This window comes from Miscanthus floridulus, chromosome 2 (genome assembly GCF_019320115.1).
Source record: "Miscanthus floridulus cultivar M001 chromosome 2, ASM1932011v1, whole genome shotgun sequence".
NCBI classification, from domain to species: domain Eukaryota; kingdom Viridiplantae; phylum Streptophyta; class Magnoliopsida; order Poales; family Poaceae; genus Miscanthus; species Miscanthus floridulus.
Window position 1 is genome coordinate 145,589,486 of NC_089581.1, and position 15,799 is coordinate 145,605,284.

Genomic DNA, 15,799 nt, shown 5'->3' on the forward strand with positions numbered 1-15,799 from the left:
TCGTCCACCTCCTCTACGACTACTTCTAGCGACGAGCCCGGCAGAAACGAAGGCGGCGTGCCAGCAGGCAGCCAAGCCAAGCCCCGCGGCCCTATGGTCAAGCACAAGGCCTCGCCTCCGGCCGCGGTCCGCCGTCGCATCGGCGGCGCCGGGGCGTCCGCCATCCGGTGGGCACTGCGCGTCGCGACCAGCATCGTGGCCTGGACGCTGCTCCTCCACCTCTTCACCTTCCTCGGCATCCCGCGCCCGCCGCTGCCCATCGCGCGGCCGTCCTGCCTGGGCGGCCGCAGCAACTCCACCGCCGCCAACTCCGTGGTTGCGGCCGGCGAGGCCAGGCACCTGGCGCCCCCGGCTCTGCCTCCCAGAAGTGAGTGGCTCTCGTCTTCTTCAACCGGGGGACTCTTGGGTCTTGGGGTTGGGTTTTCTTGGAATCTGGGCCGTCTTCCTGCTCTGTTCTTGGTTGGGGGGATGGGGCGCTTCGTGCTGCCCCGATGGCGGGAATCAGAATGTGGTAGTTCTAGAGCATTTGTCCGTTGGATCAAATTATTCTCCAGAGTAAATAAAAAGGGAACGCTTAAATTGACTCATTTTGACTAATATCGCCCACATTTTGGATGTTGGGCGATTCAGAAGTTGCCAGATTTCTGAATTGACGATCAATTGCTCCCTCTTTGTTCTTGGTCATTGAGATTCTTATTTGTTTCGTAGATTGTGATGTGGACATAAGAGGGGTTGTCAGAAAAATAGACTTCGCTGGGGTTTGGTGATGTGTGTGTGTGGTTGGATTGCTATTTTCAATGAAATCGTAAATTGGGGTCTGAATGCGTTCATATCAAGCGAATGATTGTGCCATCTCTTCGTTTGATTTTCTTTTCTTTTCTTTTGGGGGTGGGGGGAGCTTGTTGGAATGGACAATCTTCCAAGTTGTAAGTAGAATGAGAAATGCCAAGTCTCATGATCTGTAAGTAATAGTAGGCCCAGAGACGATTTGATCTTTTGCAAGTAAAATTTTCAGGTTTTTTTAACATGAAGACTGACTACTTAGTAAGATGCTAATCATTATGTAGGTGCTAGGTGGCGAAATTAATCAAGCTTCTGCTCATGTTTATCAGAGTATACTGCATACCATGTTGTTGACAGTAGTCTATCATCTTATTACATTAATATGATAGTTCACTCCAAATATAACATTTATTTCTTCATGTAGGGCTTTACAAGAGTAATGGCTACCTTCTAGTTTCATGCAATGGTGGTCTGAACCAAATGCGAGCAGCGGTTAGTACTTATATATGCTCTATTAGTGTATCTTACACTTCCTCTATTTACACATTGGCAGCTTCAAGTACAGCAAAAAGCCCCGAACTATGTTGTTCTTATGCTTTGCGAAATATTGTTTTGTGCAGATATGCGACATGGTGACTGTAGCACGCTACTTGAATCTCACCATGGTGATACCTGAACTTGATAAGCAATCCTTCTGGGCTGATCCTAGGTGTGCATTTTGCCCTATGCTTTCTTGGTCGATTACAGAATTAGGCAAGAGTAATGATGCAAACTTGTTATACTTTTCAGTGATTTTGGGGATATTTTTGATGTAAATCATTTCATCGATTCATTGAGGAATGAAGTGAAGATTGTCAAAGAACTCCCACAGAAGTTCAGTGAAAAAGTTCCTCTGTCAATGCAACCAATCAGCTGGTCTAGTGACAAATACTATTTGAGGCAGGTTAGATAGTATTTTTTCTCTTACAATTAGAACTACTTTTTTTCTCTTCTGTCAGTTGTTGGTTCTCACAATCAGTGGTCTTGTTTTCAGATCTTGCCTCTAGTACGAAAACACAAGGTTGTACGTTTTAGCAAGACAGATTCTCGCCTTGCAAACAATGGCCTGCCTCTGAAGCTCCAAAAACTTCGCTGCCATGTTAACTACAACGCATTGAGGTTTACACCATCCATTGAGGCTCTAGGAAACAAGATGATCTCAACTCTCAGGAGAACTGGATCTTTTATTGTGCTTCATCTTAGATATGAGATGGATATGCTTGCTTTTTCTGGCTGTAAACATGGATGTTCTGATGAAGAAACAGAAGAGTTGACAAGAATGAGGTTCTTTTGATATTACTACTTCATGATCAACTTTATTTTCTCCTCCCAACCTTTGTCTCCAATACTCATTGTTGTCTGTTCTTGGGACCTCAGATATGCATATCCCTGGTGGAAAGAAAAGGAAATAGACTCTGAGAAGAAAAGGCTTGAGGGATTGTGCCCCCTGACTCCTGGAGAAACAACTTTAGTACTCAAAGCTCTTGGTTTCCCCAGAGACACTCGAATATATATTGCGTCAGGTGAAATATATGGTGGTGAAAAAAGATTAGCTGTATTGAAGACAGAATTTCCTAACATTGTAAGGTCATCTTAACTCCACATCCATAATTTTTTGCTTGCAGTGCTAGAAGTGTATGCTTATTTGCTATTGTAAAATCTAAAATGTAGGTGCGGAAGGAGATGCTTTTATCTGATGATGAGTTGCGACCCTTTCAGAAGCACTCAACTCAAATGGCAGCACTGGACTATCGTGTTTCTGTTGCAAGTGATGTTTTCATCCCCAGTAATGATGGAAACATGGCTAAAGTTGTAGAAGGACACCGCAGGTCTGCATACTTTGTTTGACTTCCCTAGCATTTAACTATTTATTCCTCCTTGACTTCCATCAAGTACATCTATTTGTGCTCACGGAAGTGTTGTAATGTTTAGTTTTTGTGCAGACACGTGTGTACTATTTGTTCTCACGGGAGTGTTGTAGTTATATGTGCTTTCCCCCCTTAAGAAAGCACTGAAGAATCATGCAATAAAAACAGCAAAAGAAAATGCCACTTGATTAGCTGACAAGTGCTTATGCTGGGAATGCAGGTTTACAGGCTTCCACAGAACCATACAGTTGGATAGGAAGAAGCTAGTTGAGCTTATAGATCTTTTCGAAGATCAGGAGCTGTCCTGGGAAGAATTCTCTGTTGCTGTCAAGGAGCTCCATGGGGGCCGAATGAGCCAGCCCATCAGAAGGAGAATTATCCCCGGACAACCAAAGGAAGAGGACTACTTTTATGCTAATCCTCATGAATGCCTTGGGCCTGCAAAAAAGCGAAGGGATAGATTAAAACATATGGAGATTTGAAAGCCGCGTGCTTAATGCCTAGTACTCTACTACAGATAGAATGCCAAAGTGAAATTGGTAACGAGATAGCATTTACATGCCATTTTAAATAACCAGATTAGCTGGCTGCACCAATGGTGAAACAACCTTCAGCGTCCTCATTTGACTGATCTCTGTTCATGATTTTTGCCGAGCCACACCCTTATGGAGTGCAGTTGGGTGAACAAACTGGTAGCCCTACTCTGCCTGGTAAAGCTGATCTGTGCTACGAATTGAAGATGATTCTTCATGTTGATGATCAGCAGGGAGCATCAAGAGAAGCATTTGCCATTCAGAAATTTGATGGACATTATTGGTTCCTGGATTCGGATTTTGCTGATTCTGTTTTCATTTTGCCTCTGCTACCGAGATATACTGATGGCATAGTCTGACTGAGCTGAGAGATGACATGGCACATATTAATCTGTAGATGTCATGCTCTGTTGTGGTCAATTGCATGTACGAGGGATATGTTGTATACTTTGTATTAGGTAGTTAAACCTGTTGTCGATGTAAAAAGACCTCGTGCAACTTTGGAAAGGAAAGCAGTGTAAATGCACTGAAGAATTGTATCGTTCGACCAAGAGCGGCAGGCAAGTCTTGCTGCCTTGGAGTTTGCAATGGTTTAGCCTAGCTGATGTTAGAATCTATCTCTGATTCTCGCTGACGACCCATTAGATTTTCAGCGAGATCCATTACGACTTTTCCAGTATTTGGATGAGTAAAACTTCTTAGCTCGATGAAAAACTAGCTCATATTTGGCACAGTGTTAGTTTGTAGTAGATGACAAGGCAGTAAGCTTGGGGTGGGTCCAGCTCAATTCATGGGTATTCAGTTGAATACATATTCAGCCTGTTCGTTTGACTGTGGCTTGTCGTAAACGATCGTAAATTTTCAGTCGAAACAGTATTTTTCTCTCACACAAACCAGCCAGCAGTACTTCTTCACGAACCAGCAACGATACGAACCAGTCAACCGAACAGGCTGATTATTTCTGGCTTCTCTTATATTTCAGGTGCCTGAACTTGATTTCAGGCAACACTCTTGTATTATCAATTAGTATAAGTAAACTGCTTTTTTTTATGATTTGTTATTTGTCTTTGTGTCATAACATATCAAATTTTTGTCCTTGTCTGACTATAGAAATAAGTTAAATTATTTTTGTGCAAACACATATCAGATTTTTGTCAGGTTTGTAGTTATGTCTAATGGGTTTTTATTCTCGAAACCAATTTTTGCACATTAGTGTCTACAGAAATTGCAACGAACTAAAACTACTAAGTTTAGTACAAAATATATGCAATAATCGTCGCATGAATGAAAACTAAAATTCAGGCACCTGAAATTTAGCAAATCCCATTATTTTTTGAAAAAAAAAATTATGTATGTGTAGTGTATACTTTGTATATAAATGCAAAAACGAAAATGGACCTAATTTAAATCGATTCAGGATGATAGCCCACAAGCTTTGCTTTCCTCCTACTTTCCCGTCAGACTGCAACACTACTTTTTCAGTTTTTCCCCTTCCCCACCAGGGCCACCGCCCAAATGCCAATCCCGATTCCGCCATCCCCAAACTTGAGAAACCTTACACGAGCAGTTGCGGTGGCAGCCGGCGGGGAGTGCAGCTTGGACGTGTCCCTCTGTCCAGCTGTCCCTCCCTCCAAAGCTTCGCTTCTTCCATTCTTCTCCATTTCACGCCATCCCTCCCAGTGGAGGGCTTCTTAGCATATTTAGCATATGTACATTGTATATCTATCCCTTTGAGCTTGTCAATACAGTTCGGTTGGTCACTCTGTCTAACATGGTACTGTAGTAGTAGCAAACATTCGTCTGTATGCACCTTGCGGTGGAGACAGGGAAGACTGAAGAGGGAACCCTTGCTTGTCTACAGCTGAAATGACTAAAAACTTTGTACCAGTACGGAGGCATCGCACTGTGACTAAAAACCATGGATCTGTACTTGCCTGGAGACGAATGTTAATGTTCAGAGTTATGTAGACAACTCAGAATTGTGCACTCGCATTACGAGGTCACCCTAAAGTGCATTGGTCATTTTTATTTCATTTTACTTTTATTGGGTCCATTTTGTGACACCAATTTCTCATTGTTGCAATTAAATATATTCCTTTCATTGCATGTTTAAAGTATAGGGGGTTTATTAAAAGCATTTAGGCCTCTAGTTGGGTTTCGGTAATTAATGACAAAACGAGATTACTATGACTAACGTGTGTTTTACCGAGGCAATTAAGTTAGGTCATGTTAATGACAATTGATTGGGCAATCATGGTTGACATGCCCCTACGATCGAAATCGTTTCGGTTTTTAAAGGATGGACGACAAGGTTAAGAATGAACTAGTTCTAAATATCGTTTGGTGTTGAAGAGACACTTAGAGTAGTTTAGGACTTTGTTTTTCCTTTGGTCGTACTATTAAGAGGGTATGGACTAGTAGCTTGACCTAGATGAGTCTAGTGGGTTAGGTATAGTCAATGTTTTCCTAAACGGTAAACGGTCTTTACACGGTCGCCCTTCGTTTAGCGTTTAGGCTGTTTACACGGTGTTTAAACGAAGTTAAACGGTTCTAAACGGTTTTGTACTTTAAAAAAAATACATATAATTATATATGTGTACGTAAAAAATCAAGTATTCTAGCATTTATACATATTTATCCGAGTAAAAATCAATTATTTTGGTATATATATATATTTATGCATGTAACATATCAAGTGTACATATTTACAAATATAATAAACTTAAGTATACAAATTTATCCATACAAAACTGAACTAGATTTATCTCGATGTTCGTCTAAACGACCGTTTAAACAGCTGTTTAGCTCGTTTAATGTTGTTTATCTCCGTTCCAGTTTAGGCCGTTTTTCTCTGTTTTTTGACTGTTTAAACGGTCAACCGTTTAATTTCTGTTTACCCCCTAAACAAAATAGTTTACCACTGTTTATCGTTTACTGGCCGTTTAAACGGTCGTTTAATTCGTTTAGGCGAACACTGACTGTAGTGCACACTTGTCAAATCTAGCACTAGGTAACTTCGGAGTAGCCCTAAGATCAATTGGTGCAAACTTCATTCACATATGATTTCAAGTTGAAAGTGAATGGAGGGTCAAATGACTGACCGAACGCTGGTCTGGTTATGACCGGACGCTGAAGGATGAGTCTGGTCAGTTCATTTGATCAACTGGAGCCAGTCTGATTGCGACCGGACACTGAGTGAAAAGTGACCGAACACTAGGGTGCCTGTGTCCAGTCAACTCCAGAGAGGTTCTAGAGAGGAGGATTCCTGATCGGACGCATCCGGTCAGTGCTGATCCGAAAGCTGGTCAGGATTCCGGTAACTGACCGGACGCTGAACTGCGAAGTGACCGGACTCTGGGTGTCAACGTCCGGTCAACATCAGTAAGGTTTCAAAGAGCAGTTTTCGTGACCGAACGCGTCCGGTCAGTGCTGACCGGACACAGGTCAGAGTCCGGTCCAAATTTAATGGCTCTTTCTGGCACAATGGTGGGGATAACTGACCGAAGCGTCTGGTCATCCTGACTAGAGCATCCGATCACCCCATAGAGTGATGACTCAGCCTCCAAACGTTATATTTTGAATGAGGGGGTATAAATACTTACTCCACTCGTTTCAAGAAAGGCCTCTTGTCCATTTATTCAGCTGAGAAACACCCTTGAGAGTGCAAAGGAGAGCAAGAGCCTAGTGAGGTGGTTAAGATTTGAGAATCCAAGATTAAGGCCTCATTAGTGTAGGGAGAGTAGTAAGTGTGCATCCACCCTTCTTATTAGACTTGTCGTGGTCAAGTGAGAGTTTTTGCTTGTTACTCTTGGTGATCGCCATCACCTAGACAGCTCGGTGGTGATCGAGAGTTTGGTGATCATCCAGCGGAGCTTTTGGATGACTCAACTCAAGTTATGAGCGGTTGTGGACGATTCACCGAGACAGAGTGTCAAAGAATTAGCCGTAGAGAGCACTTGATCCTTGCACAGATCAAGGGAGAGCTACACCCTTGCGCGGGTGCTCCAATGAAAACTAGTGGGGAGTGCGCGACTCTTCGATACCTCAGGCAAAACATTGCCGCGTTCCTTCTCCTCTCTTTACTTTAAGCATTTATATTTGAGCAATTTATTTCTTGTCTTTATATTCTTAGAATTGCCATGCTAGAGTAGGATTAGAACCTAGAGTGCAAAACTTTTATGCGGTAGAACAATAGAAACACATTCTAGGCACAAGGGGTGAAATGGGCTAAGTGTAGGGTTTAATTATTGCAAAGAATTTTAGAATTAACCCAATTCACACCCCCCTCTTGGACATCTTGATTCTTTTAATTGGTATCAGAGCCTCATGATCACTAAAGTAGGCTTAACTACCTAGAGAAAGATGTTCCATGGGGATGGACCTTCCTCCTATCTTTAAGGGAGATGATTTTCTTTATTGGAAAATCTGCATGGAGGCTTATTTAGAAGCTCTAGATATTGGAATTCTTAGAGCCGCCTCTCAAGGTTTCCTAAAACCTAAGGATCCCACACACATTCAAGACGATGAAGTCAATTATGAGAAATGGAATGCAAAGGCTAGAAACACAATCTTTAGAGGCCTTTGCAAAGATGTATTTAACCATGTGCCAAACCACAAGGACGCCCATGCACTATAGTCGGACATTTGTGCGCTCCATGAGGGAACAAAGTGTGAGCGTGAGAAACACTATTATCTAGTTATGAAAAAGCTTAATTCATTTGATATGCTTCCTAAAGAAAGTGCTAATGAGATGTACTCATGCTTCAATATTCTTGTAGAGGAAGTCATGGGCTAGGACTTACACAAATGCAACCCTCCGATGTTGTAAGAAAAATCTTAAGTGTCCTCCCCATTGACAAATATGGGCATATTGTGATCGTGTTTCATCAAGGTGATCTTTCCACCGCTACACCAACTCAAATATTGAGAAAGATCAATGCACATGAGATGTATATGCACATCACACCACAAGATAGCTCTTCTTTCATCAAGAAGAAAGACTTAGCATTCAAGGCTAGCCAAGAGAACAAGGACAAAGTAAGAGTTGAATATGAGAGCTCAAGTGATGATGAAATTAATGATGCAAGTCTTGCTCTCATGGTGAGAAGAACCGAAAAGATGCTTAAGAAGCTCAACAAGCATGGTGTTAAGTTTGATAGCAAAAAGAAGTTCTTCACTAGCAATAGAAGGAAGCCAATCTCTGAGATGGATTGCTATAATTGAGGAGAACTTGGTCATCTAGCTCATCAATGCCCTAAGCCCAAGAAAGACAAGTACAAGAAGAAGTACAAGAGCAAGAAAGATAACTCAAGTGATGAAGATAATGATGAGAAGAAGAAAAAACAAACCATACAAGAAAAAGGAAGGCAAGAAGAAGGATTTTCACAATAAGAAGAAGAATGGCAAGGCATACATCATCGGTGATTGGCTCACGGATATTGATTCATCAAGTTGCTCATCCGATGATGATAGTGAGAATGAGAAGGTGGCCACTATTGTGATTAACTCTTCACTATCTTCACCGACACCACCGCCATCATCCTCTACACACCTACTGCCTTATGGCCAAGGGTGAACGAAAGGTACAAGGTGATGATGAAAGTAGTGGTGATGATCATGCTAGCAATGATGATAGTGATAGTGATGATGAATTTTAATCACCTTCTTATGATGATCTTATCAAGTTGCTAAACCAATATACTAAAATCATTAGAAAGACAAGAGCTAAAAATAAAAAGCTAGAACTTAAGAATTACTCACTTTTAGCTAAATGTGACATAGCAGAAAAAGCTAGTGTTGAGCTTAGATAAGAAAATAAAGCTATGTCATCCAAACTCAAGTAGCTTAAATCTTCTAAAAAGGAGCTTAAAAAACATGATAAACTTGAGGGGATACATAATGAGCTCATCACTAGCTATAATATGCTAAAAGAAGAATATACCAACCTCAAGGTTAATCATGATAATTTTGTTATCTCTCATGAATTTTTATCCTATGAGCCACATGATGCTACTAACCATGTTGTTAAGATTGATATAACTACATCATGTGATAATTTCATTATTGAGAGCATTGAGCAAGATTCTAGTAGCAAAGGCAAGCAAGTGGTTGAGTCCAACAACTATGATAAGTATGTCAAGATCAAGAATGAGAATGAGAAGCTTAAGAAAGATCTTGAAAATCTATCAACCACCAACACCATCATAATAGAGAACCTTGACCATGATAGTGATCTAGCTCTTGAGAATGAGATGCTCAAAGATGAGAACAAGAGACTAAAGATGAAGAAAAATCATGATGAACTCAAAGAAGAGAACAAGAAGCTCAAGTTAAAAAAAGAACATCTCAAGACCGGCTTGAGCAAGTTTACAAGAGGTCAACATCTTCAAAGTGAGCTACTCATGAATACCGTAATGAAGATGGAAAGAAGTGGCATTGGGTACTTGGCACATCAAGAGAAGAATGCTCAAGCTCAACACCACCAACAACACAAGTTAAAGCCAAAGCCAAAGAGGTGTTTCGAGTGTGGACAAGAAGGTCACTTTGCCCATGAGTGTCAAACTCCACCACCATAATCTTTGCCCAAGCATGCTAGACCCTTTGCATTCAATGATCATTACATGCTTAGAAAGGATTCTAATAGAAAAATGAAAGTCATGTTCTTAGGACCTCCCAATAAAAATATACCTAAGAAAATTTGGGTTGCAAAGTCACTTGTTGAGAAAGTCAAGGGCCCTCAATAAGTTTGGGTCCCTAAACAAACTTGATCTCTTGTGTGTAGGTGAACTACAAGATCGGTGGAAGTTATTGGGTAATTGATAGTGGTTGCACTCAATACATGATCGGTGATCCTCGTATGTTCACCTCACTAGATGAAAAAGTAGATGGCCAAGAAAGAATTACATTTGGTGACAACTCAAAGGGTAAAGTTCAAGGATTGGACAAAGTGGCAATATCAAATGATCATTCAATTTCAAATGTGCTATATGTCACTTCATTGAGTTTCAACTTGCTATCCATTGGTCAATTGTGTGATCTTGGTTTTCAATGCTTGTTCACCGAATGAAGTGGTAGTATCTAAGAAAGATGATGATCAAGTTATATTCAAGGGATTTAGATACAACAACCTATATCTAGTGGATTTCATCTCCGAATATGCTAATTTGAAGACATGCCTATTCACCAAAATATCACTTTGGTGGCTATGGCATAGAAGACTTGCTCATGTTGGGATGAGCTCACTCAAGAAGCTTATGAAGAATAAATTGGTGAGATGGTTAAAGGATGTGAAATTTGAGAAGGACAAACTTTGTAGTGCATGTCAAGCCGGCAAACAAGTTGTAAACACTCATCCTACAAAAGCTTACATGTTAACAACAAGAGTGCTAGAGCTCCTTCATATGGATCTATTTGGACCAATAATCTATAAGAGCTTGGGAGGAAATATTTATTGTCTTGTGATTGTTGATGACTACTCTAGATATATATGGGTGTTCTTCCTTCATGACAAGACTAAAGTTGCATCATGTTTCAAGAAGTTTGCTAAGAGAGCACAAAATGAGTTTGAAGTGAAGCTCAAGAAGATAAGAAGTGATAATGGAAAAGAGTTTGACAACACAAACATTGAAGCTTATTGTGATGAAGTTAGAATCAAGCATGAGGTCTCCGCAACATATACTCCTCAACAAAATAGTGTAGTAGAGAGAAAGAACCAGACACTTATCACTATTTGCAAGAACAATGCTTGATGAGTATAATACACCTGAAGCTCTATGGGTGGATGCTATCAACACCGTATGTTATGCATTCAATCGCCTATTCCTTTAAAAATTTCTTGGCAAGACACCTTATGAGTTGCTCAATAGGAAGAAGCCGGGTGTCTCATTCTTTAGGTATTTGGTTGCAAATGCTACATCTACAAGAAGCAACAACACCTAGGAAAGTTTTAAAGATGTTGTGATATTGGCTTTCTTGTTGGTTACTCATCAAAGTCCAAAGCATATCGAGTATTTAATCATAGCCACCGGCTTGGTTGAAGAAACATATGATATGGAATTTGATGAATCTAATAGCTTCCAAGGAGCACATAAGAATCTTGATGATATAGGTAATGAACCATTAAGGGAGGCTATGAAGAATATTTCGGTTGGAGACATAAAGCCTAAAGATGATGAAGATAATATACAAGTGATTGATCCATCCTTCTTCATCAAATATGCCATAAGATGGTGATAAAGATGGGAGAGTAGAATGAAGGACCAGTGACGCCTAAGAGAGGGGGTGAATTAGGCAACTTAAAAAATCTAACTCTAAACTATGGCCTCTTTTTCTAACCCTAGCAAAACCTATGCAATAGATAAGCTATCTTAGATGCACAACTTTGGTTTTGCTAGTGTGTTGCTATCTCTACCGTAAACGTAGTAAAGTAATCAATGTAAATACAGAAGCTAAAGAGTAAGGTAGAGATATGCAAACTTCCTGTCGATGACTCCGGTATTTTTACCAAGGTATCGAGAAGCGCATAAGCTTCCCCCTAGTCCTCAGTTGGAGCCCCTTGCAAGGAATCCCTCGCAAGGGCCAAGCTCCCGGATTGGGTAACTCCGTGGATAGCCTCAGGCCTTCCCCACGCTCAAGTGGGTCTCTGACGTGCCTTCCGGCAAGCCTCTCCTGGATGCTCCCCGCCGTCTTCACTATCAAGCTTCCGACCAAAACTGCCATGGGCCTTGTTCCCTCCGGTACACGGTGGCGGCCACACCACAAACGCGATTGGTGTGATCTCGCAAGACTTCAAGCCCCTCTGATGTACAACAATGGTGCTCATAAGCATCGAGTGGTAAGAGGTATGTAAACCTCACTAAACACTAGGCCGAAACCTAGAGCAAGCACATAAGCGGTGGTCTAATCAACCTAAGCACTTCGTAAAGCACCTATGCTAATCACCTAATGAATCACTAAGCACTATGCAAGTGGAGATCACTAAAATGGTGTATCAACACCCTTGGTATATTTCCTCAGCTCCACACGCCTCAAATGGCTGGTTGGGGGGTCTATTTATAAGCCCCACTGAGAAAGTAGCCGTTGTGGATGAAATCCCGCTTTTCTGCTACTACCGGACTCTGACCAGCGTCCTGTCAGCACTGATCAGACACGTCGATCACGAAAACGGCTCTCTGGAACCTTACTGATGTTGACCGGACTCTAGCACTCAGCGTCCTGTGCAGCGTTCGGTGCAGCGTCCTGTGTAGCGTCCGGTCGCTGCTGTTGACTCTGCTGTTGCTCGATCGAAGCGTCCGGTGCAGCATCCTGTGCATTGGAGCATCCTGTGCAGCGCCCTATACAGCATCCGGTGCAGCATTCGGTGCATCAGAGCGTCATGTGCAGAGTCCTATGCCCTCTATGAGTTCGTTTCTTCGCAATCTTGCGTCCGGCTTGGTTCTTATCTTCAGTGCTTCGACTTTGCTTGATATCTTGTGTCTTTTCTTGTGCTCCTAAGGTCTTGCTTATGGTGTTGATCATCGAATCATCATGTCGCATTTGTCCAAGTCACGTCTTGCACCCTATTGAACTACAAAACTAAACACTTGCAAATTCATTAGTCCAATTTGGATTGTGTTAGTCATCAAACACCAAAATCTAAAGTAAATGGGCCTATGGTCCATTTTCCTTACATAGAAAATGAAGATATCCATGTCTCTCATGAATCAAATGGTGGTACAAGCTCAAGATATTGATGCTCCACAACCTCCCCCCTTAAGTGATTGATAGAATAAATTCACCTCTACTATAAGCTCATCCACAATATCTCATTCATAGGGAGTCCTTCAAAGGGTGTAATGACTCGCTCTCAAAAACTTACTTTATTTATTGAACATCACTCTTTTATCTCTTGCGTTGACCTAAGAATATAGAAGAAGCTCTTCAAGATTCAGGATTGGATAAATGCCATGCATGAAGAGTTGAATAGCTTTACTCGCAATAAAGTTTGGACTCTTGAAGAGCGACCACAAGGTGCAAGAGTCATTGGAACAAAGTGGATATTCCACAACAAGCAAGATGATCAAGGCATTATAGTGAAGGAACAAGGCAAGACTAGTCAGCAAAGGGGTTCTCTCAAGTTGAAGGGTTGGATTTTAGAGAGACCTTTGCATCGGTTGCAAGACTTGAAGCCATTAGTATCCTCCTTGCATATGCATCGCATTATGAAATGAAATTATATCAAATGGAATATTAAAAGTGTATTTTTAAATGGCTTCATAAATGAACTAGTCTATATTGATCAACCTCCCAGGTTTGAAGACCCTAGATATCCTAATCATGTTTATAGGTTGTCCAAGGCGATATATGAGCTTAAGCAAGCCCCAAGAGCATGGTATGAGCGTCTCCGAGGATTTCCTTATTGAGAAGGGCTTCACCATTGAAAAGGTTGATACCACACTATTCACCAAGAAGCTTGATAGAGAAATCTTCATTTGTCAAGTATATATTGATGATATCATATTTGGATCATTAAATGAAGATTATTGTAAAGAGTTTGGTGAATTGATGTCGAAGGAGTTCGAGATATCAATGATTGGAGAGCTTACATTCTTTCTTGGTTTTCAAGTCAAGCAAATGAGAGAAGGGATTTTCATCTCTCAAGAGAAATATACAAATGATCTTCTAAAGAGGTTTAAAATGGATGAATGTAAGCCAATCAAGACACAAATGCCATCCAATGGACATCTCGACCTAGATGAGAGAGGTAAAACGGTTGATCATACTCTCTGTCGCTCTATGATTTGTAGCTTTTTATATTTGACCGTATCTAGGCTTGACATCATGTTTAGTGTGTGTATGTGTGCTAGATTCCAAGCTAATTCTAAGGAAGCACATTTGGTTACCGTTAAAAGAATCCTTAGGTACCTTAAGCACACACCAAGCATTGATCTTTGGTATCCTAAAGGAGCTAGATTTCAACCAGTTGGCTATTCTGATTCGGATTATGTCAGTTGCAAAATTAATAGAAAAACACATCCGGAGGGTGCCATTTGCTTGGTAGATCACTAGTGTCTTGGTCCTCCAAGAAGCAAAACAGTGTGGCTCTGTTCATCGTTGAAGTGGAATACATTATCGTGGGTGCTTGTTGTGCACAAATACTTTACATGAAGCAAACTTTTCTAGACTATAGTATAGTTCTAGAGAAGATACCTCTTTTGTGTGACAATAAGAGTGCGGTAAAGCTTGCTAATAATCCAGTTCAACACTCTCACACCAAGCACATAGATATTCGCCATTACTTTCTTAGAGATCATATTGCTAAAAATGATATATCACTAGAAGGTGTAAGGACCGAGGATCAATTAGTGGATATCTTCACTAAACCACTAGATGAGGCTACTTTTTGTCGGTTGAAGAATAAGCTAAATATGCTTGATTTTAGTAACTTCACTAGAAAATGAGCTTATGTTGTCCCTTGCATTGTATTGTAATATACAACATGTTTAATTTTTAGTAATATATTTAGGGCTTGTCTAACATGGTTAAGATAATCACCGAAAAGCGTGTGAAGAAGGTTAACCTTAGATCAAACCTGACAAGCAACTAGAATTACTTTCAAGTATTACATTGCATATGCATGTGTGTTGCTTTATCGTTTTCTTTCGATTACCCTTTTATTGCCTATTTTCTTAAAAAGAAGTATAGCCTAAGGCAAAATATTTTAAAAATTTTGAGAGTTTGAGATAGGTCACTCACATCAGTCCCAATTGGTGTTTATTTAGGTCTTATTGAAGTTGAGACTTGATTGGGAACAGGTAGCGTGAAGGAACATTGAAGATTCGTTGAAAAAGGGTGACCGAACGTTGGACTGGACTTTGCTTCCAACGTCCGGTCAGTTCACAGGAGGTGAACCATTGCTGCACAGGAGTGACCGGATGCTGAAATAGTACCTATCATGCAGTCTAGTCAGATGATGTCCCTGCATTCGGTCAAGCAAAGAAGATGAACTCAAGATCGACCGGACTCTGGCTATGTCCGGTCAGGGGTAACCAGACGCATCCGGCCGTGACTTGAGGGGTTTTGGACCTCTCTATTGTCGATCGGACTCTAGGTGGTAGCGTTCGATCGTTGCCACATGTATGTCCGGTCAGTAGAAGTCACGTGGATCTAATACTCCTTTCCTTTTCTTATCCGTCATGGGGGGCCACCATATATACCTAATCTCTGTATGCCACTTTGACCTTACATCGCCCACACCCGCACCAACTTCGCCTAAGCCCTAGTCACACCTGCTCTGCGCCTTCCTAGCACCACCACACGCTCCACACGCTGCCTGTGCCGCTCCCGCACTGCCGCATCTCGCCCACATCATCGTGTGCCTTGCGTCACCGCATGCTCCCATGCCCGTGCCAACCTCACACGCCACACGTTCAGTGCCCTAGCCATGCGTCCGCCGTCCGCAACAGCGCCACCATGTCCATGCCTACAGCGTCTGCGCTCGCCTCTGCCTCATTGTACCTACACCAACGCCGTCCACTATCGACCTTCGCCTACACCGTCGATTGCCCTAGCCATCGCATCTTCTTGGCCGTCGCATAG

At 41.5% G+C, this 15,799-nt stretch overlaps 1 protein-coding gene across 2 annotated transcripts; it reads left to right on the forward strand.

The window, feature by feature from the left end:
• LOC136539982 (rhamnogalacturonan I rhamnosyltransferase 4-like) lies at positions 1-3,844 on the forward strand. Of its 2 annotated transcripts, XM_066531969.1 has the most exons (9): positions 242-367; positions 1,068-1,113; positions 1,208-1,275; positions 1,404-1,492; positions 1,573-1,726; positions 1,817-2,106; positions 2,200-2,404; positions 2,494-2,651; positions 2,911-3,844. In XM_066531969.1, exons 3-9 carry the CDS (start codon positions 1,264-1,266, stop codon positions 3,170-3,172), a joined length of 1,170 nt encoding a protein of 389 aa, XP_066388066.1. In that variant the 5' UTR covers positions 242-367; positions 1,068-1,113; positions 1,208-1,263; the 3' UTR covers positions 3,173-3,844. The 2 variants fall into 2 exon arrangements, with proteins under 2 accessions (XP_066388065.1, XP_066388066.1); XM_066531968.1 differs by lacking the exon at positions 1,068-1,113 and having other exon boundaries at positions 1-367.
• The last annotated feature ends 11,955 nt before the right edge of the window (positions 3,845-15,799 follow it).

What these genes read in the sequence shown, in the direction of transcription:
- LOC136539982 (XM_066531968.1), top strand. Translation starts at nt 94, where the DNA reads ATGGTCAAGCACAAGGCCTCGCCTCCGGCCGCGGTCCGCCGTCGCATC. An exon ending in TCCTTCTGGGCTGATCCTAG is followed by an intron (nt 1,493 to 1,572) that starts GTGTGCATTTTG and finishes TATACTTTTCAG; the next exon opens with TGATTTTGGGGATATTTTTG. An exon ending in GAAGAGTTGACAAGAATGAG is followed by an intron (nt 2,107 to 2,199) that starts GTTCTTTTGATA and finishes TTGGGACCTCAG; the next exon opens with ATATGCATATCCCTGGTGGA.